The sequence below is a fragment of the Pelobates fuscus genome, chromosome 8 (assembly GCF_036172605.1).
Source record: "Pelobates fuscus isolate aPelFus1 chromosome 8, aPelFus1.pri, whole genome shotgun sequence".
In the NCBI taxonomy this organism is placed as follows: Eukaryota; Metazoa; Chordata; class Amphibia; order Anura; family Pelobatidae; genus Pelobates; species Pelobates fuscus.
In genome coordinates this window covers 167483323-167510846 of record NC_086324.1, presented here as the reverse complement: position 1 = coordinate 167510846, position 27524 = coordinate 167483323, and the positions used below count along the sequence as shown (strand labels likewise).

Genomic DNA, 27524 nt, shown 5'->3' with positions numbered 1-27524 from the left:
GGATAATTGGGCCCAATTCGGACATTTCCATTTAGGGGTGTACTCACTTTTGTTACCAATGGTGTAGGACATAATGGCTGTGTGTTGAGTTATTTTGAAGGGACAGCGAATTTACACTGTTATACAGGCTGTACACTTACTACTTTGCATTGTAGCAGGGTGTCATTTCTTCAGTGTTGGCACATGAAAAGTTATAATAAAATATTTACAAACGTGAGGTGTGTACTCACTTTTGTGAGATACTGTATGTAACTATAGGGGGTTATTTTACATCATGGGCTTCACTCCCTGGTTTATCGTAATCACAATTGGCATTGCTCAACTTGAAGGATTGGTGGTTTTAATTGGGAAAATTAATGTTTTCATTATAGAACACCAAAATACATCATTATGCCAAAAAGAATACAAAGACAACATTTATATTGTTTATTTTAAGCAGCAGAGTAGATTAAGCTACAGTTCTGATCCTATATCTTGTTGCTACATTATTATAGGTCCCCCATTGTGCGTACTTGAGTTTCCAGTACTGATGATTTGTTTTCACTCTGGTCACCAACTAAACAATCAGTAATTCCTCTGGTTGTATTGTTAAATGAAGCAGCTTCAGAATAGAGGTACATGACATCAATCTGGAATTGGGCTATTATTAACTAAAGCTAATATGTACGGTGTAGGCCATGGTCGAGAAATTTTGCTTCCTTTAAATGGATTCCAGTTCACAGTTCTTGGAGTAACAGGACATGTATTTCCAGAAGACTAGGTACTGTTACCCGTGAAGGTTAGTTCTAGATATGTCTTTTCCGAGTTTAAGGTTCTATGCCCCAGCTCTCGAAGTTAAATGTTAGGAAAATGATCAAATTTTTGAAACCTTGGTTTGTTTTTAGCGTCTGGAGCAGGCGAAGCCCCATTGCCAGGGATATATGGCAAGAGTTGACTCTGGAGGAGAAAACAAATATATGAACAGTGGTTAAGTGATTATAGAAAATGTTAAGATATGGGACCTCCTAAGCTTGTCCCATGTAGCACATTGAGGAATTAACCAATTATTTATGTCTCACATTTTTTGCAAATGTGGTACTTAGGTCTTACCTGTTGTATTCTTCTCCTGCCTTTGCCTCTCCTCTTCTCTGTTTCCTCGCGGGTGGAATTAAAATAAGCACTCTCTATCAGCTGCTCACAGGTGTGCCGATCATCTGGATTCATACGCAGACAGCTCTGGGAACACAGGCTCTAGTCATTACCTTTACAATGCCGCACAGTAGGTAACTAGAGCTGGTTTCATAGCACTTCAGAAAGTTCACTAATTCATAGTAAACTTTTTAAAATGTCTAATTCAAGAAGAACACCAGGTTTTGTAATTAGATATAACATTGATTTCCTTATTTATTTTTACCTTCATGAAGCTCATAACCACAGGCTGGATGTTTGTGAATTTCTCCTCCAACGTTTCCTACAGGAAAAAAAAAAAAAAAGAATAATGTCAAATTGCTCTCAGTGAACTGTCTTTGGGTAAATACAAAAAACATAATTTAAAAGAAAAATTTTAAAAACTGGATTTTCTGAAATCTATATTAAACTTAAGATAGCTGGAAATTTCTAAAATGTTCTTCATTTGTAGCAGAAAAAAATAAATAAATCAATAAAACCCAGAATTAGAGGATTTCCAACCAGTTTGGACAATAAAGATTCATAGAATTCTGCACATTCTGGTTCCATTAAAGTAGTGTAAAGTAATTATAACGGACAAGTAGTCATTCAAGATGAGTGGGTTGTGGACCATTGATTTGTTTATTATGCATTCCTGGGGGTGTTAAGAAGGAGGGTCATACCACGTCCCCAGGGTCAGGTTCAGGGATGCTGGCTCCATGAAAGAACTGGTTGCTGTGGAAGATATACTGGTGCCTTGGGATCAGCTTTCCTGCAAAACAGAGAAGATGGTAAAGTAACTCATTCCTCTAGTACTGAAATATCCCGTATCGAACACCTCTAGTATTAAAATATCCCGTATCGAACACCTCTAGTACTGAAATATCCCGGATCTAATACCTCTAGTACTGAAATATCCCGGATCTAATACCTCTAGTACTGAAATATCCGTATCTAACTCCTCTAGTACTGAAAAATCGTATCTAACACCTCTAGTACTGAAATATCCATATCGAACACCTCTAGTACTGAAATATCCATATCGAACACCTCTAGTACTAAAATATCCCGTATCGAACACCTCTAGTACTGAAATATCCCGTATCGAACACCTCTAGTTCAAAAATATCCTGTATCGAACACCTCTAGTACTAAAATATCCCGTATCGAACACCTCTAGTACTGAAATATCCGTATCTAACTCCTCTAGTACTGAAAAACCTTGTATCTAACACCTCTAGTACTGAAATATCCCGTATCTAACACCCCTAGTGCTGATAAATCTCGTATCTAACACCTCTAGTACTGAAATATCCATATCTAAGCCCTCTAGTACTGAAATATCCCGTATCTAACACCCCTAGTGCTGATAAATCTCGTATCTAACACCTCTAGTACTGAAATATCCATATCTAAGCCCTCTAGTACTGAAATATCCCATATCTAACACCCCTAGTGCTGAAAAATCCCGTATTGAACACCTCTAGTACTGAAATATCCCGTATCTAACACCTCTAGTACTGAAATATCCATATCTAAGCCCTCTAGTACTGAAATAGCCCGTATCCAACACCTCTAGTACTGAAATATCCTGTATCTAATACCTCTAGTACTGAAATATCCCGTATTTAACACCTCTAGTACTGAAATATCCCGGATCTTATACCTCTAGTACTGAAATATCCCGTATCTAACACCTCTAGTACTGAAATATCCCGTATCTAATACCTCTAGTACTGAAATATCCCGGATCTTATACCTCTAGTACTGAAATATCCCGGATCAAACACCTCTAGTACTGAAATATCCCGGATCTAACACCTCTAGTACTGAAATATCCCGGATCTAACACCTCTAGTACTGAAATATCCCGTATCGAACACCTCTAGTACTGAAATATCCCGTATCTAACACCTCTAGTACTGAAATATCCCGTATCTAACACCTCTAGTACTGAAATATCCCGTATCTAACACCTCTAGTACTGAAATATCCCGTATCGAACACCTCTAGTACTGAAATATCCCGTATCTAACACCTCTAGTACTGAAAAATCTAGTATCTAACACCTCTAGTACTGAAATATCCCGTATCTAACACCTCTAGTACTGAAATATCCCGTATCTAACACCTCTAGTACTGAAATATCCCGTATCTAATACCTCTAGTACTGAAATATCCCGGATCTTATACCTCTAGTACTGAAATATCCCGGATCTAACACCTCTAGTACTGAAATATCCCGGATCTAACACCTCTAGTACTGAAATATCCCGGATCTAACACCTCTAGTACTGAAATATCCCGTATCGAACACCTCTAGTACTGAAATATCCTGTATCTAATAACTCTAGTGCTTATTATCTCCTAATACCTTTAATCCTGGGATACTCTGTATATGATACTATTATTACTGTATGGTATACTGAGGGTTTTTCAAACAAGCCTCTAAGGAAACCATCAGTGCAGAGCTCTAATTATCACCAGTGGAAAATGCTCAGCTGCTAATTATCGTCACGTTTTTTCCCCTCTTTAGTTCTTACCAAGGGTTCGGATAATGAGGTAAAGCTGGTCCACGTCAGATTTTCCTGGCCACAGAGGCTGCCCGGAGAGGAGCTCAGCAAAGACACAGCCCATAGCCCATACATCAACTGCCGCTCCGTACTGTGTGTCTCCCACCAGGAGCTCTGGGGACCGGTACCAACGGGTAGCCACGTAATCAGTGTAATCATCACCGGGCCGCGCTGGAGAGAAACACAGCAAATGGCACCTTTAATTATAAGCTACGCTAGTGATGACTGATCTTTCTTCTGCTGTCTTTGCACTATAACCACCTCAAAGTTCAAAGGCAGCATTCACTGAGATATGACATTCAATGCCACATTAACATTAATAATGTATTTAAATATAATCACGGACAATACCATTATAAGATAGAATAATGTTCTTACTGGTGAGGGTCATTCTGCTATCAGGTGGTGAAATACTCACTTAAAATCCGTGCAAATCCAAAATCACAGAGTTTTATCACGCCTTGCTTGGTGAAAAGAATATTCTCAGGTTTGACATCTCTGTGGATACACTGGAAGGAGAAAAAAGATCAGAATGATGTCTACATCAGAGTGCGCCATGTTGGAACAGCCAAGCAGTGAGTGGGCCACCTCTGCAAGGAACGAGGAACGAACCCGCGATCACTGCCTCACTGTCCTGTGCTGTTATTAGCTCTCTTACTAGAGGACAAAGACATCTTCACATTGCTACAGTATCTTCACCTGATATCTACCTTCACTACAATATTGTAAACCATCTAAATATGGCTAAAGTAATAGCTAACACCCAATACTCACATTATTCTTATGGCAAAAGTTTACTGCTTGAAGTATCTGCCACATAATGTTCTTTGTCAAAGAGTCAGGAACTCTGCAAATGGAAATGAGAAAAGTTATTACTTGGGAGAGTTTAAAACATAAACATCTCTCTAACGAAGCTCTAACTAGGCTGTGTATTGCATCAGAGATAGTAAAAATCTGTTAATCTCCTCAGCATTTCTATGTCCAGAACAGCATCATTCCCTTACGATGTTCCAGGGGCTAAAAGCGTGCTCGGACATATGCTGAGTTAAGCCATTTAAAGGACCACTATAGGCACCCAGACCACTTCAGCTTAATGAAGTGGTCTGGGTGCCAGGTCCATCTAGGATTAACCCTTTCTGCTGTAAACATAGCAGTTTCAGAGAAACTGCTATGTTTACTTATGGGTTAATCCAGCCTCTAGTGGCTGTCTCATTGACAGCCGCTAGAGGCACTTCCGCGCTTCTCACTGTGATTTTCACAGTGAGAAGACGCCAGCGTCCATAGGAAAGCATTGAGAATGCTTTCCTGTGGACTGGCTGAATTCGCACGCGGCTCATGCCGCGCATGCGCATTCAGCCGATGACGGGGAAAGGAGGCGGAGAGTCCCCACCGCCGAGGGAGCCCGGCGGTGGAGAAAAGGTAAGGGATTAACCCCTTCCTCACCCTAGAGCCAGGCGGGAGGGGGACCCTAAGGGTGGGGGTGGACCTAGAGACCCTATAGTGCCAGGAAAACTGGGCACAACCCATAGCTAACTTTTACTTAGTTATCGAGTAGTGTACAAACTCACATGTGACAGCTCCAATTAAAAGAACACTCTAGCGTGAGGAATTAATTTTAAAAAGTGTTACTTACCTGCCTGCCTGCCAGTCTCGATACTGATAGTCTTAGCGAATTCAATGCTTTCCCACATTGTGGGGCTGAATGTGGGACTTGCAAAGAGTGCAGGAGACCTCATCCAGGACGTCCGTCTAGTGATTGTCACAGTGAGAGAGTGACAGCCACTAGAGGGGGTATTAGGCTTTTTTCTGAAAATGTAGAGTTTACACTGCTCAGTCTGCACGGACATGCTATATACATTTAGCTCTAGGAGTTCTGGTGTCTATAGTGTACCTTTAAATATTAGGGGAAGAAAGTGATTAAGCAGCAACCTAAAATATTTGATTTTTTTTTAATTTTTATTTCAAATGTTCTATTTTAGTTTATAAACTCACCATAATTCACTGTAAAAATTAATGTTTCCTACTTTCTGTGACTAAAATTAAATACATTTTGACTTCAGCTTCATAAATATCTTCTGCCATAGCAGTAAGAACAATGGGGCATTTCGCTGACTAGGAGGGCAAAACCTCACAAATCCTCCCGTCATTCATTAGATTCTCATACGTGTCAGATGCTGGTGATTTAGCACAACCTCCCCGTCCTGTAAATGGGTTTACATAAAAGCTTACTTTAGCTTTTTTAGTTTAGTTTTTTTTTCTGCACTAAAACAGGAATTCACCAGGGGAATACAAATTGAAAATTTTAGGAATACGAAAATTTTTAAGATTTGGCAATTTTGTCCTATAATTTGAAATTCCCATCCGGTTGCTGACAATGCTTTGTTTAGAAAATAACCCATGTTCTGCTGGAGCGCTGAGGTCCAGAACTGTCCGTGAAAAAAAAATGACTTATTGACCTGCAGCTCACTCGCAGCATCCACATACCTGGGATCTCCAAACCTCAATGGTAACGCTCTTTATCACTAAGCACTCACCCGTTGGGGTGTTTTTCAAGCTCATTAAGAACAGTGTGATCACAATATTCAAAGACGAGATGAAGCTTTCGTTTCCTCCTGAACACCTCCAGCAAATTCACCAGGTTGTTGTGTTTTAGTTGCTAGATAGAAAGAAGTTTTAGATTAAGGGGGATTATTCGCTAAACAGTAAATTGTGGTCAATTTGAAAAATGAATTTGCAAGCTCATGTCAAAGCAGCAATGCTGGGCTTAGCTCCAGTTTGAATTCTCTATTAAAGCCACCATTTAGGGAATATACTTCCAAGAATCTGAAGTTAATCTTTTGCCTGTCCGCACACTATCTAATACACAGAACCATCCAAATAATTGTATCTCAGGAAATTGTATTGTTACTAGTATATATAGGTTAGATTTTATCCTTCAATCCCATGCTTGATCCTACCTAATTAATTATCTTCCTTACCTGATGGGAGTGAGGGAGCTGTGTTACTTCGTGTGTATCAATTTACATATGCATAGATAATCTTAGTTAAGAAACCTGGCTTAAGCTAAGAGAAAAATCTGAAGATTGCCCCAAATACAGGGCTAACTACAGAGCACTTCTACTGAAACAAGATTAATTGTGATGGATACCACGTTGCGCTGGGGTTTTGGGAAACCCGAATCACCTTTGGAAAGCCTGGGTCAAGGGGAACCCTTAGGTCACACACCATCATATGGATCTGCTACATTTTGGCTCCCCGGAAACAGAATCTCTTTGGTTTGGGAGTTAGTGTGGGCCATGGGAGTTGTGTGAGGAAGATGGAGTTTTGGGTTTATTTGCTTCCTCCGATTTCTAAGTCACCCTATGCCTATTTGAGGGAAAGGGTGGCCAAGAATACCAGTTTGGTTGTCCAGGCAAACCTCAGGGACTAAGTCAACCATTGGAACTAGGTGTAGCCAAAATGCTCCAACCGTCAGACTTAGAGACACAGAGCAGGAGATGACTATCAGCTGGAGATCTTAGTGCAGGAAGAAGTCTTATTGTGTGGAAATCTCTGAAGGTCTCCTGTACTATTAACACTGCAGTCTGGTCCGGTAGAAGAGGTACTCAGAGATCCCAGCTTTTGCGACTGATTCTGAAGTGCTCCAGAGTCCCTGGTAGCAGCGAGGAAGCTGACCTAGCAGAAGTATTTCGCCGGAGTACAGGAGCTTGGTCACATTTCGTGGCAGAAGTGGGATGGCTTCCTAGCTATTGGGGAAACATTCAAACCACCAGCGGGACCCCTGCACATCTTCCAGAACTCATGGAGGTGGATAGAGCTAGCACCCATGCTGTTTTCTCATGCGATGAGGAGTTCCAGAGGAGAGTGTTGGAGAGATTGGCATTCTTCGGAGCCAATCCATCTGCAAAAGTGGTGCAACAGATATTGGAGGATGTGCACACAGAGATGGATCTACAGAGGCAGATCTGCCTGGCCAGCCATGCACGAGCAAAAGCAGGTAACAGAGTAGAGAAACCCAGGTAGCAGACCTCAGAGTTTCAGTAGCAAATGCAGGAAGCTATGGCCCAGTTGGATGGTCCTGTCCTGGATGAGAATGAGTCTGGAATGAGGTCCTCGAGGAGCTTCAGGTTCTCCAGGAAAATTCCTTCCCAAACCCCAGGGCAAAGTGATATTCGTCACATTTCTCCCAATTCCAATGGAGACTAACTGGATAGAAAATTATCATATCGCATGGAGTCATCGGGTGACCTTCAATCATTTTGTTCTACATAACATTAGGCTAATATAAAACTGGTTATTATTACAACAATTTTGACTAAATGTAAAACATTTGCATGCATTTGTTTTGGAAATAGTTCAGACAGCTTTTTATGAAATGAACATCCTGAGTTTTGGCAGAACTTGCTAAATTTGTTTTTTCAAAAATAACAAACAAAACCTTCTGAAACATACAGAAATACCAATCTTAGAATAAACTACTAACTACAATGTTTGTACATAGGTGTAATACCCACGGGTAGGAGAGTCTGTTGCTTTGATCATACAAAGCATCTATTTTATATACGACACTGCAGGCCGCTATTACATACTGCAAAGAAGCTCTGTAGCATGCTATGGGCTGTCCCTTTCCCTCTCAGGCTGCTAGAATCATCCACACAGTTTGACCTACAAAGGCATCTCTACAGTATGAGGGAGATGTGGAATTTGCAGTGCCTGAGCTGAATAGAGATATTTGTTTCTATGCAAAGAATTGCAAAGTGCAATTGTAACCTGCTATGGAAGCCATATAAAAAGTACCGTATTCAAATGATAAAAATTTAATGTACCATTATAGCAGCACTAACATTATATATATTGGGAATTTCAAAATAGTATGATATCATTACAACAAAAGATAATTTTTCGCATGCGCACATGGGGCTGGAAGGGTAATATATGCTCAAAATTACTGTGACACCACCACCACTTAAAACTTGCCTTTTCTCTGCTATTGCAAAAAATGATAGTATCCATTACTGTTAGAAAGTAAATATGACCCAATACATGCAAGATTCAGAGATGGTACCTTCAGCATGCGAATCTCACGCAGAGCTATCTTTTTAATAACCGGATCATCTTCAGACTCAACAAATTTCTTGATGGCAACCACTTGTCCGCTCTCTTTATTGCGACATTTAAACACCACCCCGTACGACCCTTCGCCAATTTTTGCCAGCTTCTCGTATTTCTCCATTTCTGGACTAGGAAAAGGCACAAATAATATTTTTAATCGATATCAGCCAAACCAAATGCTGTCAGTAACGGAAAAACACTATCCGAGGGGTGAATGTGAGACCTGTAACGAAATGAGGGAAACTTTACACGGTTTCAGGACACAAAGTACTGGCATTTGCATATCATGAATTTAGAATTGATACACATGAACATTTAGCGGCTTATTCATTTAAGTCCTAATTGTAGTAAAATGCAGCCTAAATGTTATATTCAATTGTTACAATTCTGACATCAACGAATGAACATTAGGCTAACAGTTCGTTTTATAGAAATGGTGGATTAACAAACGCTTAAATTGCTGGTTTGGAAATATATCTGAAATTGAGAGTTAGAGATATTTTCAAGTATTCTAACCTAATTTTTGTAACTCAGTTATTCAATACACTACAATGGACAGGTTAGTCTTTAGCAATGAAACATCCGTGTTTCTGTCAGGGAGTTTATTAACAAACACAGAATTGTAATGAATAGAAAACCGGGTTATTTTTTTTTTTTTTTTAAATTCATTATTTTTGTAGTGCACGTAAAGGAAACAGGCAAGCTTGAGGTGCCCCAAAAGCAATCCTCAGGAGATTCCCACGCTTAACATGCGATGTATACGATTAACTGGCACAATTTTATATTTTATCAGGCTTATTAATGTAACGTTAAAACATCGGTTGAAATGTAAGTATATTATGTAAACAGGATTGGTTCATGCTTGAATTAGGTTAGTGGCAACATAGATAGTACAGGTAGTGTAGTGAAACGCTAGTGATAACATTTAGCATATACATATGTATCTGCGTGATATTAAACAGGTCGCTTATATAGTATAACCAGTTAGGGCAGATTCGCTTATAAGTACATTAGTTGCGCTTATGGTTATAAATACGTGTCTTACATTTAATGTGATATGTTTGCCTCATGCGCATAGCGGGGACATGTGAGTGGCAATATAAGCAAGCTTGATACTACTACTATAGTATAGACTTCACTTGATGGGCAATTGTATAACAGTGCTGTAATAAACATAATGCTTCCGTGGGATTTGCCTAAAGTGTGAACTCTGATATAAGGTGTGATGCCTCTGTGTGTGGAGGAGGGTAAAACAAATATGCGTAACTGTATTAAAAAGACTAACAGGTTTCCACATGATGGTATAATATTCAAGAGTACATCTGCCTAGTGCACTTAGATTAGGTAGATTCAGGAGTTAAACATAGATGAGATGAGACGTTAGCTACTAAGCAAACCTACAGGTGAACAAATGTATAGTTCTCATGGCCTATACGTGGGTAAAGAATGTAAGGAGCTTAGCATGCCAGTCCACCTGTGCCTAGCCGATGCCCAGTCTGGAGGCCTTGACTGTAGCCCTGGGATGGACGTTTATTCCTTGTACGCGGTAGTGCTGCATGTCAGATCCACTGAAATTGACACTCGTCGTGGACCATTGTAGATAGTTATCCGTGTCTCCCATTATGGTTTCTCGGTGTCGCCTTGTGGTTGGCGTCCAGGGAGCGCCCCGTAGGTATTGCTCATTGTATAAGTTCCAGGTATAGTGTCTGAGGCCTATATATCTCATCCGAAGATTACTTTGTCTGGCTGACTGTGTGGGAGTAGTGTCGTGCGTGGCCCTTGTAGCGTGCAAAATGGTCGGGTCGCCCATGCAGGTCAGGGATCCCCCAGCGCTCCCCCGCCCCCCTGGTTGTCAGGTCCCGGCCGGACCCCAGCCCGGCCCAGGCCGCCCCCCAGTAGCACTGCAGCCCGGTGGGCACTCGGGGGCAACATGGGCTGTTGCGGTCCCCCCACCCAAAGAGTCCGCACCCCCAGTGTCCCCTGCACCTCCCCCGTACCTCCAGTGCCCCGGTGGGTCCACAGCCCACTCCATATGTCTCTCCCATCTCCGGCCACTACTGCTGAGCAGGGGCTGCACAGCCTCTCAGCCACCAGTCCGCCGGAGGCGTGCACCGCCAGCTCCGCCGGGCTCACAGCGGTGGGGACAAGTTCCTCCGGTTGCCCACCTCATCCGGAGGTGGAGCGGTCATGGCAGCAGCTCCCGGGCCGCCCGGGTGGTCCACCCGCGACCCCAACCCCCACGGGTCAAGCGGCGGGCGTGGGGTCTCCCCACATGCACGGGTCCGCCGTCTCCCGCTTCACACTGCTGGCGGGTCCCTTCGTGACAGCCTCTGCCAGTGTAGGAGAGCGGCACAGATTCCGGCTGGAAGCTCCTGCCTCGGCGTGTGCGGTCCCCATGTGGCCGGGATTACCCCCGCCGGCCGGGGGGGGGGGAAACAGGACCGTGCCCCGGACCGGTGTTGCCCTCCATGGTAGTGTGACTCTCCGGCATGTGTGCCTCTTGGTGCGATCCGTGAGGATGTGTCTCCTGGTCGTCAGGTTACACTCAGCAGCCGCATGTGTTTAGGCTTATGGCAGCTATTAGGCCGCGGGTGTCCGTTTCGGTGCAGTTGGAGTGCATTATGCCTCTTTCAGGTATCTGATTAAAGCTGGGGTTGTTCTCTGTTGAATGGTGTTGGAGGATCCAGCTTTGGAGCGGTTGGTACCGGCTTTTCATGTAATTTCCCTGGGCTCAAACCTGGAGCCCGAGCTCATGGCTTCCAGTCGGCCCAGTCGGCCCGGCGGCCCGGCCTCCCTGTTCACCGGGTTCTTAACTAAAGTAAGAATTCAGGGGGAATTTCATATTTAAGGTCAACATAGCCGATCTGGAAATATTCTCTAGTTAGCGATCCTTCCAGCTTAGCTACTCTGGCCTTAAATTTTGTATAATGCACTTAAGGTTACAGATCCACTAAACCCAGTGTTCATATTATTTCAATTGGCTTTAACTTCAAGCATACACTATAACAGAGCGCACACGTAATATAACATATACGATACAATGAATAAAAGCAGCTAGATACTATATAGACCCTTCCCAAGCTCCTACAAACAAGTACAAAAATAAAAAGTATCAGCGCTTAGGCAATCTTCCCCTTCTAAATTATATCGGGGGGGGGGTATAACCAATAAAATGACTGAATAGTGAGAGTCCCAAAATAGGAAATAGTTTTAAAAGGATACATGCCAAAATTGCTGGGGGCATAGTATAGATGGCACAGAGTTCCTTAGTGTTACTATTTGGTTCCAATCTCCAGTCCAGGGGAAACTATGTAGCCACCTTTTAGACAGGAAATAAACAGATATAGTGTAACACTGTTTATTTAAAAAAAAACAACTATGGAATCCCTTTGTAGAACTCTTACACAAAGTAGTGCTGGTACTTATCGCTAAGGACCACAAAGAGGCATACGTGCAGTACAGAATGGAGGTGATGGCAGAGTTACCCCTCCGTTGGTGTGATGTTGCGAGTTGTTTCCTTGCACTGGAGCCGACCCGGACCTCGTACACCTCGGGAGTCTCGTTGTACTGGCTTCCTAGCCTTCAGAGTTTGAAAATGCCGCCAAATCAGCGATCCACGCGTTTCGCCCGTGATACCGGGCTTTCTCAAGATAGGATGCCAAGGCAGAAATCTCGCAAATATATACCCTTTTCGTATAACTGAACTTATCAGTGCTCTTAACCCCTTAAGGACCAAACTTCTGGAATAAAAGGGAATCATGACATGTCACACGTGTCATGTGTCTTAAAGGCACCTCACATGTGAAAGTCCAGACAAATAAAAGTTCATAAAATCAATGTTTGCAGTGTCATCCTTACACAGAAAAAATATTAAAATCACATATGTTCATATAGAAAGCTTCCTAACAGGACATACAAGTTTAAATCATATATAGTGTCATAATTAATTGGAAAAAAAAAGGACATGATTTGTTCTTATGATAATCATGACAAATAGAGGTGAATTCATAATGCTATTTATATATATTTTTAATGTAATATGATGCTTCTATTTATCTCTAATGTCTATGATAACTCAAATAGTTAGAAAAGTTACTTATAATGTCAATTCATGAGATCAGTGCAATACAGAATATGAAGATAAAAAAAGTTACATTAGGAAAAAATCTTAAAACAGACCTATCTGTAAAATAAAAAGTATGTTAATGATAAATGAAAGGTACTAGATGAAAAAACATTAACTTAAGAATTATTCACATTACCGATAAAATTCGTAAAAAACAAAAACCATAGAAAAACACAGGAACAAAAACTATCATAATAAAACGGAAGTACTAATTTATACTTTATATAGCATACTACGGCAAGATAATATTCGTAGTGGTTATAGTATATTTGCTAATTTGCTAATAAAGTTTTAAGATTATAGATCCATAAGGAATTGTCTTTTTATATTATAGACATATTCACCTAATCTTGTTTTCAACATTCGTTTCGTTTGTCCCACATATTGTAAACCACAAGAGCAGCCTAATAAGTAGATGATCTGTTTGGAATTACAAGTCATACATTCCTTTATTTCGAACCTCTTTTTGGTAACTGGATTGAAAATCTGTGGTTTTACCAAAAGGTGGGCCTACTACTTTGCATATGCTGCAAGTACCACATTTATAAAAACCTTTATGGGAATTTAAAAAGTGTTTTTCAGGGGGTCAGTCTAATGTCACTGTGCAACGATTTATCCTTTAATGTAGGTGCTCCCCTAAAGATAATTCTGGGTTTCAAAGGTAGTACCGAAGATAAAACCTGACCTCGTTTTCATAGATCCCGGTGCCTAAAAATGAAAAATCAGAGGAGATATTAATATTATTTTTATTCCTAATAGTAGGGACAAGGAGATTGTTTCTGTCCACAGCATTAGCCTTTTCTATAGATGTAGATAGAAGTTGTGGATCATAAAGTGTTGATTTACTTTTTCTATTTGTTCTTTACATACATCCTGGTCAGGGCAGTTCTTCTTAATTCTGAGGAACTGTCCATATGGAACACTTGATAAGCCCGAGGGATAGTGACAACTTGAAGTCCAAATAAATAAAACTGTTGGCATCAACAGTTTTAAAAAAAGTTGGGGATTTTAAACTTCCTTCATCTACATATAAAACTAAGTCTTAAAAGTCAATGTTGCTGGCACTGTATTTGTAGGTAAAATATAGATTAAAACTGTTGTCATTGGGGGGCGGAGCCTGGTAGCCATCCTGTATAGACGCCATCTAAAATTGCTCTCTCGAACCCAGGAATAATCCATTGAATATCGCCCAAACCAAGCCCCATCGAGCCTCGACAAGCACCCAGTGTTGATCAGGGACACATACTGCATCGATTGATGCCTCTTTTCCAGGCACCCAAGCAGCTCAGGCAAAGGCGCAAATCCGCGGCCTACCGTGCAACGCCAATTCACGGCCTGGAGGCCTACCTCGGCGGAAGCCTTCTCGAGCACTACCCATCTAACCCGGACTCCGGCACCACTACCATGGGCCGCCGCTCACACAAACCCATGGCTGGCATACAAGACAGAGACATAGGGGAGATGTGGCATCGGCCTGTACAAGCTGAAATGGCATGCACCGCGCATCGACCCCCTACTGGCCACACACCCGAGCCAGACCGGGATATGCCAACCATGACAACTACTCCCCCGGCGGAACACCCACAGCTGCCCGAAACCCAAGATGACTCAGCCCCCACGACTAAAGGGGATTTAAAAGCACTCTGCATTAACATACAAACACTACTGGCGGCCGATGTCGCTATGGTCAAATCTGATATACAAAAAGTCACAGAAAGGGTGGGAACGGTAGAGGCAGACATCACCAACGTACAAGATACGGTGTCCACCCTCAAAGATTCGATCCAACGTCTCCAGGCAGAGCACCATGTGCTAGCTGGTCATATTATGTCGATGGAGGATAGACAACGCCGGACGCATATTAAAATCCGGGGCATCCCATCCACAGTCTCGACTGAGGAGCTGCCGCACTTCATAAGGCGGCTACTCACAACGTTGTTGCCACAGGCAGTCGCCAAACAAATAGCTCTGGACGGGATCTACAGAGTGACAAGCTCCACACGCATACCGCCCAGCACTTCCAGGGACCAGGGATGTTATCCTGCGCTTAGTGACAATATCAGACAAGATCCACATAATGACTGCCATAAAAGGCAAAACACCACTGGCCTTTGAGGGCGCACAGCTCTCCTTTTTCCAGGATGTTACCAGAGCCACATTGCTGAGGCGAAAGGCATTTGAACCTGTGACAACGGCACTGCACAAAGCTGGCATAAATTACAGGTGGGGGAACACAGGCGCACTACTCGTCCATCACAACGGGACTGCACACCATCTCACATCCCCAACCGGAGCACCCACCTTCATGAGGGCACTGGGACTACAACCCCCACAAAACGCCCATGTGACCGCAAGCCAACCGAGAGCTGGGAACCGGAGGACAGCCCTACCCACAGACAGTCAACGGATGAACCGCCGGCACTACCCACCTGACCCCACGTGAAAACTGAAACCAGGGGCAACACCCAGGGCAAAGCGGTGTCTACCACAATGAGGACCCAGACCTTAGTGGAGGAGGAGTGACCCCCTGACCACACACTGTGATTTTCCCTTTTTTCTTCTTTTTTTTTCTTTTCTATTGAATGGTACCACTGCAACCCCCCGGTTTCATGTTGAACTGTATGGGAGCCTCTGCATCCCCACGCTTACTTTCTCTATGGTAATTTGTATATGACAATTTTTCATTGATAAGTATTTTGGTTGAATCTGTTTCCTTATTATGCATATGCAATGTTGGGGCCCACATACCCAAGAGAGGGCTAGTTAGCCACACACGATTGATAGATAATGGGCGCTTACCATAGTTTAACGCCACTCCGCCAACCCCCCCTCATCCCCAGGGTTAAAGGGGACAAAGGAGATGCCACAAGTCGAAGCACCCCTCATACTTGCCACCCTAACCTTATTGGAAACTACAGCAGCTCCACTGGCGAGTACACATAGGCATCCAGAACCACACGCCTGTACTAACCTGCTACAAATATTTACCACCCTCACACTTGGAGTATCCCAAGGGAATATAACACACTCAGACCTGCTACAACATTCTCAATCCCGGGTATGTCACCAAACCTATATGCTAAATTAAATTAAAATGTGCTTAAAATCTGAAAACGGAGGGGGCGGGGCCTAACCGCAGAGCCGAGAGGTCGCAGAAAAGAGCTGCTCCTGCACCTCGGGACAGAAACCTCGGGTTCAACGCCTAAAACTTACCGTAAATTCCTCAAACGAGTATCCAGCAGAAAGGCGAGACCGGGGGCTACCTACCGATACCAAATATGTGGCATACCAAGCAGAAACCCTCGAAGTACCCCTCAAGGCCTGCCTGCATAGCCGGCACAGGGGAGACGGCCGCTTCCCTGATGCCTCCAACAGAGATAAACATGATTACGGGCCCTAACCCCCCCCCCTATGGACCGGTGGGGGTCATCCCGGTCCCAGGAGGACCACCCCAGAAGCTGTGGCAGCAACCCCAACGGGATCGACCTGTAAGCAAAATGGCGGAGACTACACTCGAGCCAACAGGCCCAACAAAGGAGACCGACATCCTAGCCCGGCTGGACGCCACGTTTACAGCGTTTTGGGACAAACTAGCAGACCGGCTGAGCACAAGTAAGGCTAAAGCTTCAGACCCACCTAAGGCACCGCCATATCGCTCTCGTCCAAAGCGCACACGTAGTCAAGCCAAGCGCGCCAAAAAAGTATGGCGGAGAAGAAGACGCTCTCTCCTGCAGGCAGGGACACACACGAGGCGGCGCCCGACAGCACGGCACAAAGTACAGCAAGCCGCACCCAAGCAGATGAAAACAGAGCTGCTAACCATGAGAGCTGGGAAGAGCCTGCACTCACACCCGAGAGGGGTCCACACCACGCCTGCAAATATACCGGGGAAAAAGAAGATCTATCCACATCTCAGCAAACGGGCAGCAAAGCACATGAAGCACACAGGCCTGGTGGTCGGAACGGAAGGCAACCAGCACAGCACAACACCCCACACGGACGACAACAAAGCCCAATGCGAAGCAGAACCAGCTGCAGCAAAGCAGATTCCAGAGAAACAAAGCTGTTGGGAAACCTATACACGGAACCCAGGAAGGACCACACCAGCCAGAACGGGAGTTGGGTGAAGCAACCAGGACTTATGCACTCCACGGCCTACAGCCGCAACCCTGCCTGTAAGGCAGAGACGGACACTCATAGCAGCCGACAGTAAAGTATAAGACTCTCCTTTACATGGGGAACACCCACCCTACACACCCAGCTATAGGCACTAGCAATGTTACGCTTATAACTTAACTCTCACCGGGGCCACTTTAGACGTAACATAAAGTCGTGCGTTAATTAAACCCGTACCTGTGACCCTTACACCTAAGTATATGTTAGACTTAGCATACTGTAGGAATAGGCTGAAGCAGCTCAGACAAAGCGACTGAAACTACTAGCTGGACTGATTGTTCACTCTAGTTAAAATGGCGACGTTTTCGTATTAACTTAACTTAATCTATGACATTAACCTGTTATTGTTTCAAGTTGTAATGTTTGACCTAACCCTGTATCACACCTTCCCAGATAAGATGAACTGACAAACTACTTGATAAGCGACAATTATATATAAAATGTGCAGAACCCTCTAATGCCTGACTATTGTAACATGATGTCTAATTACATGTTTTCCTTGCTGTTGTGGCATGATAAGCACGTCTTGTTGAACCCTTGCACAAATAAAATAAAGAATTTTAAAAAAAAAAAAAAAAAAAAAAAAAAAAAAAAATCTGAAAACGTGTATGTTAACGCCAATGCATTGATCTGCTTGAAACCAAACTGCAACACTGTCTCCAAATGTTTCTGTTGACATGTTATACCAAGCACAAATAAATAAAGAATTAAAAAACAAAACAAAAAACTATTGTCATTAATATATGATAAAAAAATTCAGAAGATCCGTCTCAGATCCTTCCCATATAAAAAAACCTGGACAGAGAAAAACTTATTTTTTAGGGGATGTAGAGGAGGGAAGAGAACCCGGAAAGAGAACCAAGTGGTAGAAACAGAGGGCATTTTTAATTTGACTGATGTGGTATTGAACAAAGACCAAATTAAAGTCCTAAATAAATGTCTCAAATATGCCCCGAAGATTAAATTAGACCCGTTTTTTAATTTTCTAAATTTACAGAAATTCATGAGAACACTAACATTAAAACGTTTTTTTTTTTTTTTTTATGAACAATCGAATCCCGTCTAACATTGAGTCTAGTACAAGTATGTATAAACACACTACCCTAAATAATAAATCTACGTTTTGCCCCAGTAACCCCCAATCTATTAACGCATTCAATTTAGCAGTTATGGCTAATCTGGAAAAAATTCCTGATAAAATCCCGGGAAGTAAGTATAATCTTAGATACAAGAAAAAAAGGCATTACAGGACCCAAGTGATAATAAAATGATAACAATCAAACCTGCAGATAAAGGCGGGGGTATAGTATCAATCAAAACCACCGATTACGATACAGAATGTAACAGAATCCTTAGTGGTGATAATACTTATAAACACCTAAATAAAGATCCCACTTTAGATATTAAAACAACTATTTTTTACTCTTTCAGAAAAAGGGAGATATATGGGAACTTTAACAAAAAAAGAATTTGATTATGTAACGATTTTATATCCTAAGAAATCTGTATTTTATTATTTCCCTAAGATACACAAAAGTCTTCCACAACCCCCAGTGGAGACCAATTATTTCTGGGATAGGGTCTCTTACATCTAACCTCTCCCAGTACATTGATGCATTACTCCGTTTGTAAAACTTTCAAGGTCATATCTAAAAGACAGCAGTGACCTGCTAAGATCCAGTCAGGGAATAAAATGGAAGATACATTTATTGCTGGTAACCTGCGATGTGACATCGCTATATAGTATCATCCAGCACAATTTAGGGATTAAAGCTGTAAGACAAACGTTATATGCCCATCAAGAAATGCATTTGGAGCAAATTGAATTTATAATTGAATGTATTGATTTTATTTTAACAAACAACTTTTTTTGGCACAAGGAGAATATTTATGTACAGACTACTGGTACAGCTATGGGAACTAGGTTTGCACCTAGCTACACGAATATTTTTATTAGGGATCGACCGATTATCGGTCTGGACGATATAATCGGCCGATATTCTGTATTTTCAGCAATATCGGTATCGGCCACTAAAGATACCGATATTGCCAATAATGCAGACCAGGGCCACGAGTCCCGCAGGCGTCACAGCATTGCCACAGGTTACCATGGCAATGCTCCGCGCTGCACACAGGCCGCAAGAGTTAGACAGGCTAGCTGAAGGGAGCTGCTGGGAAGGTAAGTAAGAGTGTGCTGGGCCCCCCAGGGAATGTCATATCCTCCTCCCAGGCCAGGTAAGAAGCAGGGAGGGGGGACTAAAACTAAATGTTTGCTTTTTTTGTGTGTGTGTATACCCCATCTCAACTGTTATCTCGTGCCCCACGAGATCATGGAAAATAGTCCATTCATTACAAACATGTTTAGTTATCTCCAGTCCCTTATCCCTGTGCCATGCCAATTATATTGGCACCACACTTAACTCATATAAGGAAGGGTTTGGGGAGGGGAGAGATTCTCCATTAAACATTTCAGTTAAAAGTGCTTGGCACTGAAATTGCTAAACTAACTCTGCAATGTTCCTGCCAATTTTAATTATTTTGTATGTCACTTTTTGTACAACCTCTTCACTACTTTAGTTGTGTAGTGGTTACTTTTGCTGCTTTTTTATTTTAGTTTTATTTTTTATGCTCGACCCTTGAAAATGCTCTTTAAATCCTTCATCTCACCCCAGAAATCATGTAACTCTCCTGAAACTGTCAGTAGAGACATCCACTTTCCACCTTCTCTCTGGTGGTGGTGAAATTAAAATTTATTTTAAGGATAAAAAAAAATAGTATATGCATCTATATAGATCTGTTGATAAATGTAATATACATTTTTTTAATTCCACCCCCATTCTACACACATTACATACCTACACAAAGACACACTACATTCATTATATACACACACTACACAAACACACTGCATTCACTATACACACACTACACAAACACACACTCTGCATTCACTATACACACACTACACAAACACACACACACTGCATTCACTATATACACATTACACAAACACACACACTGCATTCATTATACACACACTGCACAAACACACACACACTGCATCCACTACACACAAACACACTACACAAACACACAATCTGCATTCATTATATACACTCTACACAAACACACACTGCATTCACTATACACACACTACACAAACACACACTCTGCATCCACTACACAAACACACACACACTGCATTCACCATACACACATTACACACACACACACACACTGCATTCATTATATACACACACAACACAAACACACACTGCATTCACTACACACACACACACACACACACACTGCATTCACTAATCAAATACTCTCACTGCATCCACTACACACACACATATATTCTTGAAAACATAAAAACTTCTGACTGGCATGTATATTTTGTGCATTTACCTTAATATAAAAAAGATTTGCAAAAAAATCAATAAATAATAAACATGTTCACTTAACAGTAGATTTGTGTAGAAATGGTTTATTTTTTCAAATTTGTAAAAGTACAGAATAAGTTATCGGCTATCGGCCTGAAAGTTCACAGATTATCGGAATCGGCTCTAATAAATCAATATTGGTCGATCCCTAATTTTAACATCCTACTGGGAAAGTCTCCACATTTAGAAAGGACATAGCTGGTCTGCAAACCTAGCCCTATATAAACGTTACATAGATGACTGTTTTTTTTTTTATATAGGAAGGATATGAGACGGATCTTATGACATTTTTTATCATATATTAATGACAACATTTTAATCTAGATTTTACCTACAAATACAGTGCCAGCAACATTGAATTTTTAGACTTCGTTTTATATGTAGGTGAAGGACGTTTAAAATCCCAAACTTTTTTAAAAACTGTTGCTGTCATCAGTTTTATTTATTTGGACTACAAGTTGTCACTATCCCTCGGGCTTATCAAGTGTTCCATATGGACAGTTCCTCAGAATTAAGAACTGCCCTGACCAGGATGTATGTAAAGAACAAATAGAAAAAGTAAATCAACACTTTATGATCCACAACTTCTATCTACATCTATAGAAAAGGCTAATGCTGTGGACAGAAACAATCTCCTTGTCCCTACTATTAGGAATAAAAATAATATTAATATCTCCTCTGATTTTTCATGCCCTATTGTATTTAATTTTAGTGCTCAATCCAATCTTTAGTTTTTTTTTTTTTTTTTTAAAGCATTTTTAAGCCCTGGGATCTATGAAAACGAGGTCAGGTTTTATCTTCGGTACTACCTTTGAAACCCAGAATTATCTTTAGGGGAGCACCTACATTAAAGGATAAATCGTTGCACAGTGACATTAGACTGACCCCCTGAAAAACACTTTTGAAATTCCCATAAAGGTTTTTATAAATGTGGTACTTGCAGCATATGCAAAGTAGGAGGTCCACCTTTTGGTAAAACCACAGATTTTCAATCCAGTTACCAAAAAGAGGTTCGAAATAAAGGAATGTATGACTTGTAATTCCAAACAGATCATCTACTTATTAGGCTGCTCTATTTGGTTTACAATATGTGGGACAAACGAAACGAATGTTGAAAACAAGATTAGGTGAACATGTCTATAATATAAAAAGACAATTCCTTATGGATCTATAATCTTAAAACTTTGGCACCCGTTGCACTTAAAGTAACACTATAGTCACCTAAATTACTTTAGCTATATAAAGCAGTTTTAGTGTATAGATCATTCCCCTGCAATCTCACTGCTCAATTCACTGTCATTTAGGAGTTAAATCACTTTGTTTCTGTTTATGCAGCCCTAGCCACACCTCCCCTGGCTATGATTGACAGAGCCTGCATGAAAAAAAACTGGTTTCACTTTCAAACAGATGTAATTTACCTTAAATAATTGTATCTCAACCTCTAAATTGAACTTTAATCACATACAGGAGACTCTTGCAGGGTCTAACAAGCTATTAACATAGCAGGGGATAAGAAAATCTTAATTAAACAGAACTTGCAATAAAGAAAGCCTAAATAGGGCTCTCTTTACAGGAAGTGTTTATGGAAGGCTGTGCAAGTCACATGCAGGGAGGTGTGACTAGGGTTCATAAACAAAGGGATTTAACTCCTAAATGGCAGAGGATTGAGCAGTGAGGCTGCATGGGGCATGTTCTATACACCAAAACTGCTTCATTAAGCTAAAGTTGTTCAGGTGACTGTAGTGTCCCTTTAATGCAGAGCTATACTATAACCACTACGAATATTATCTTACCGTAGTATGCTATATAAAGTATGAATTAGTACTTCCGTTTTATTATGATAGTTTTTGTTCCTGTGTTTTTCTATGGTTATTGTTTTTTACGAATTTTATCGGTAATGTGAATAATTCTTAAGTTAATGGTTTTTCACCTAGTACCTTTCATTTATCATTAACATACTTTTTATTTTATAGATAGGTCTGTTTTAAGATTTTTTCCTAATGTAACTTTTTTTATCTTCATATTCTGTATTGCCCTGATCTCATGAATTGACATTATAAGTAACTTTTCTAACTATTTGAGTTATCATAGACATTAGAGATAAATAGAAGCATCATATTACATTAAATATATTTGTGTTAAGGGCTCATGATAGTACAGAAGATACAAACACTGATAAGTGTAGGATGGTATTAAAAGAGCAAGTCGGTTGTGGTGTGCCGGAACCGACGATGAGGTAGGCCTGTAAATAAAGAGGGCCCACCAAGAAGAAATGTAAAGAGAAAAGGAGTTAATAATGAGGAGTGGGTGGGAGGGTGATGCAGCGCTGACCTCGAACGATATGGAGCCAGGTAAGGGGTGTCCCTTAAGTAGGGAAGAGGTGTGTCATACGCCCCTCCCACAATTACAGGCCAAAAGGCCTTAATACATATAAATAGCATTATGAATTCACCTCTATTTGTCATGATTATCATAAGAACAAATCATGTCCTATTTTTTTTCCAATTAATTATGACACTATATGTGATTTAAACTTGTATGTACCGTTAGGAAGCTTTCTATATGAACATATGTGATTTTAATATTTTTTCTGTGTAAGGATGACACTGCAAACGTTGATTTTATGAACTTTTATTTGTCTGGACTTTCACATGTGAGGTGCCTTTAAGAGCACCAATAATTTCAGTTATACGAAAAGGGTATATATTTGCGAGATTTCTGCCTCGGCATCCTATCTTGAGAAAGCCCGGTATAACGGGTGAAACGCGTGGATCGCTGCTTTGGCGGCATTTTCAAACTCTGAAGGCTAGGAAGCCAGTACAACGAGACTCCCGAGGTGTACGAGGTCCGGGTCGGCTCCAGTGCAAGGAAACAACTCGTAACATCACACCAACGGAGGGGTAACTCTGCCATCACCTCCATTCTGTACTGCACGTATGCCTCTTTTTGGTCCTTAGCGATAAGTACCAGCACTATTTCGTGTAAGAGTTCTACAAAGGGATTCCATAGGTTTTTTTTAAATAAACAGTGTTACACTATATCTGTTTCTTTCCTGTCTAAAAGGTGGCTACATAGTTTCCCCTGAACTGGAGATTGGAACCAAATAATAACACTAAGGAACTCTGTGCCATCTATACCAGGGGTAGGCAACCTTTTAGCAGAACTGTGCCGATGTAGGATTGTGATGTCCTGTAGCATGCCAGTCCTATTTTTTTAAAATTGAGGTGTGTATGCTGCCGTATTCTGCTTGTGTTATTTTTACTGCAGTTGCTTTGTATCGTTGTATTTGTGCGGATATGAGCTATTATATTGTATATGTTCATTAGTTTATGGTATCGTGTATGATATATATGAATGTGGGCTGTGTATGGAATTGTGTGTGGATGGATATGTCACATTGTGTGTTTGGTAGTGTGTGGGGGCTGTTTGGGGTATTGTATGTGAGAGGCGGCATGTGGTGTTGTGTGCATGTATGTGGATTATTAGCGGGTTACGTTTGTGCGGATTGTGTGTATGTTTGTGTGTGGGCTGTTTGTATTATTTGTATGAGGGGAGGGTTATTCTGCATTTCTGTGTATATCTAGCAGTGAGGGTGGCTTTCCTGGCTTCCAGTGGGGACCAGGCTGGCCAGGTACAAGTCAAGGACAGGAGCTGCAACAGCAGCTGCGGGCTGCTCTACTACAGTGTGGATTTCCATTCACAAGTGCTGGGAGGAAGTGATCTGAGATCACTTCCTGTACGTGCTGCATGCTTAAATTGAGGATTGTCCTGCACCACCTTTTCGTATTAGGAGATATCTGAAGTTTGGTATCTGTTTGGCTCTAGCAGCCTTGAGTGCCGTGCAAAGACACCTTGAGTGCCGTGCATGGCACTAGTGCCGTAGGTTGCCTACCCCTGATCTATACTATGCCCCCAGCAATCTTGGAATGTATCCTTTTAAAACTATGTCCTATTTTGGGACTCTCACTTCAGTCATTTTATTGGTAATACTCCCCCCCCCCAATATATTTTAGAAGGGGATGATTGCCTAAGCGCTGAAACTTTTTATTTTTGAACTTTTGGGCTTCCACTTCAGCTGGCTCAGAGTAATGGGAGTTACCCTCCACAGAATATGCAGTGTCTACACTAAGTGAAGGGACTTTAACGACATGTGGGCCTTGCGCTATAGTTATACCCGCCACTATGACCAGCGCTATAATTACACTGGAACACCATCACTGCATTCTGTAATATATCAGACAGTCCTCAGCCAACATACCATTTAGTTGCATGGCGGCAGATACAAAAGTCAATATTTACAGCAGCTCAGCAGACCTCACGCAGTGCGCCATGACTGGGAACGCCCGGGATACAATGATTTATCATTTCACAACCACAAATGTATGATGTAAACAGAGTCTGTATACACTTAAACCTTTTCTGTGAGCTGGGATAATTCACCTGTACCAAAGCACTGCAGGACTGACTGCCATGACAGCATGCAAACATTTTCAGAAAAATACATTAACACGTTACAAGTGGAAGTTGGGCGTCTAGGGAAGCAGTAAATGATAACAGTGATATAGAAAGGTTAGTAGATACCTGGAATAGCCTTCCAGTGGGAGCAGTAACAGTGATATAGAAACGGTAGTAGATAACAAGAATAGCTTTCCAGTGGAAGCAGTAAAGGCTAACAGTGATATAGAACGGGTAGTAGATACCTGGAATAGCCTTCCAGTGGAAGCAGTAAAGGCTAACAGTGATAAGTAAAGGGTAGTAGATACCTCAAATAGCCTTCCAGTGGGAGCAGTAACAGTGCTATAGAAAGGGTAGTAGATACCAAGAATAGCCTTCCAGTGGAAGCAGTAACAGTGATATAGAACGGGTAGTAGATACCTGGAATAGCCTTCCAGTGGGAGCAGTAACACTAATATGAAAAGGGTAGTAGATACATGGAACTGCCTTCCAGTGTGGGCAGTAAAGGCTAATAATGATACAGAATGTGTAGTCGACACCTGGAATAGCCTTCCAGTGGAAGCAGTAACAGTGATATAGAAAGGGTAGTAGATACCAAGAATAGCCTTCCAGTGGAAGCAGTAAAGGATAGCAGTGATATATAAAGGTTAGTAGATACCTGCAATAGCCTTCCAGTGGGAGCAGTAACAGTGCTATAGAAAGGGTAGTAGATACCAAGAATAGCCTTCTAGTGGAAGCAGTAAAGACTAACAGTGATATAAAAAGGGTAGTAGATACCTGGAATAACCTTCCAGTGGAAGCAGTAACAGTGATATAGAAAGGGTAGTAGACACCTGGAATAGCCTTCCAGTGGAAGCAGTATCAGTGATATAGAATGGGTAGTACATACCTGGAATAGCCTTCCAGTGGGAGCAGTAACACTAATATGGAAAGGGTAGTAGATACCTGGAATAGCCTTCCAGTGGGAGCAGTAAAGGCTAACAGTAATATAGAAAGGGTAGTAGATACATGGAATAACCTTCCAGTGGAAGCAGTAACAGTAATATAGAAAGGGTAGTAGATACCTGGAATAACCTTCCAGTGGAAGCAGTAACAGTAATATAGAAAGGGTAGTAGATACCTGGAATAGTCTTCAGTAAAACGGTTATTCGGTGAAGTGAGAATTTATGGTGAATTCAAAATTAATTTCACATTTAAGGTCCAGGTAGCCACACTGGGAGCCTAGATTTAGAGACAGGCTACGTTGGCTTTAAATTTATAATTCCCTTTAAATGTTGAAATTATGTGATATAGAAAAAATAAATAAATCCATGGGTTTGCCTGTCAGTGGACCCAGTAATGTCTATCAGCAATAAAGCAATAGTAGTAGATACCCAGAACAGCCTTCCAGCACAAGTAGTAGAGCCTCACACAGTAAACAAATCTGATACATCCTTGCGGATTGCTACGTGTTTAGAACTTTGGGAAAAGGATAGAGACAGAGAAGGGCTGCGCCACATGAAATTAGACAGATAGTACTGAGAATCTTGTTCCAACAGTGCAAATAGTCACAGATAAAAGTGTCTCTTTATCAAGAAGTAGATGCAACTGTGTTTTTTGGTGTTTAGAAGTTTGCCCCACAATCCGGCTCTTTGTTTATAAATCTCTTTAACGCTTTTAAGAAATCAAACAGAATATCACTGTACCGGAGAAAGTGTATGTCAGATCTTTAGATACCTGCCGTGGAAATGGCATATAAATCACCCCGAATCGGTCGCCTTACAAAGAGTAATGGATTCCCAGCGACACCTGCTGTGGCCCCATAGACCTGGAGCTATACTCACCCAGTTCACTCACCAGCGGTCCGGCTAGTAATGGGAACCTATGGGTTGCCAGGGGTAACACCGCTCAGGCTGCCTTGGGGCTAACAAGGCCCCAGAGCCCTTCCTCATTCCCTGCAGATTTCTGTTTACAATGTCAGGCAAGGAGTTACCATGGCAAGGCCAGGCCCATGATCACATTTCAGGCCTATTTAACTCTTTGACTGGCCAGGAATGTCCAAACTAAAATCTCTGTTAGTCCAATAAAAAAAGGGTATTAAAACAAACAGCAATACTTCACTATTTTGCGAGCTAAAAAAACCCACAAGAATCTCTCATACAGAGAAATGGGAAGTAAAACTGGTTTTCTTTCCCTGTGCAGACTACTTTGTGTAAAAATGACCTTATAGCAGTATTTCTGACACTCCTGGCTGACCCATGAAACGTTTAATACATCGGTGTACAAAGGCGAAGGAAAGTCTGTGAAACTTATTTAGATTGTCACACGTTTCACAAGAACAATGTTATCAGCTTGTAAGCAAGCATTTAATAACACAAAGATAACATCAGTAAATGGTGAATATGCTGCTCTGTCAACAGTACTACTGGAGTGCAGAAAGGTATATACACACATCCCAAGTGTCCCTATTTAGGAGAACAGTCCCTATTTTGAGCCCAAATCCCACTGTCC

General features: G+C 41.6%; 1 protein-coding gene across 3 annotated transcripts in view; it reads right to left on the bottom strand.

Moving 5' to 3' along the window:
* Positions 1 to 412: 412 nt before the first annotated feature.
* LOC134571986 (cyclin-dependent kinase-like 4) overlaps positions 413 to 27524 on the bottom strand; it is a 176802-nt gene continuing 149690 nt past the window's right edge. The window contains exons 1-10 of one of the 3 annotated variants that reach the window (XM_063430725.1): positions 26751 to 26995; positions 8785 to 9054; positions 6254 to 6375; positions 4494 to 4566; positions 4138 to 4228; positions 3690 to 3890; positions 1830 to 1918; positions 1394 to 1450; positions 1090 to 1215; positions 413 to 936 (exon numbers count right to left, since the gene is read on the bottom strand). In XM_063430725.1, coding sequence (XP_063286795.1) covers positions 835 to 936; positions 1090 to 1215; positions 1394 to 1450; positions 1830 to 1918; positions 3690 to 3890; positions 4138 to 4228; positions 4494 to 4566; positions 6254 to 6375; positions 8785 to 8952 — 1029 coding nt within the window. In that variant the 5' untranslated portion in view covers positions 8953 to 9054; positions 26751 to 26995 and the 3' untranslated portion in view covers positions 413 to 834. Of the gene's footprint in view, positions 937 to 1089; positions 1216 to 1393; positions 1451 to 1829; positions 1919 to 3689; positions 3891 to 4137; positions 4229 to 4493; positions 4567 to 6253; positions 6376 to 8784; positions 9055 to 26750; positions 26996 to 27524 lie in introns of those variants that run through there. The other 2 variants (XM_063430727.1, XM_063430728.1) reach the window with 2 other exon arrangements.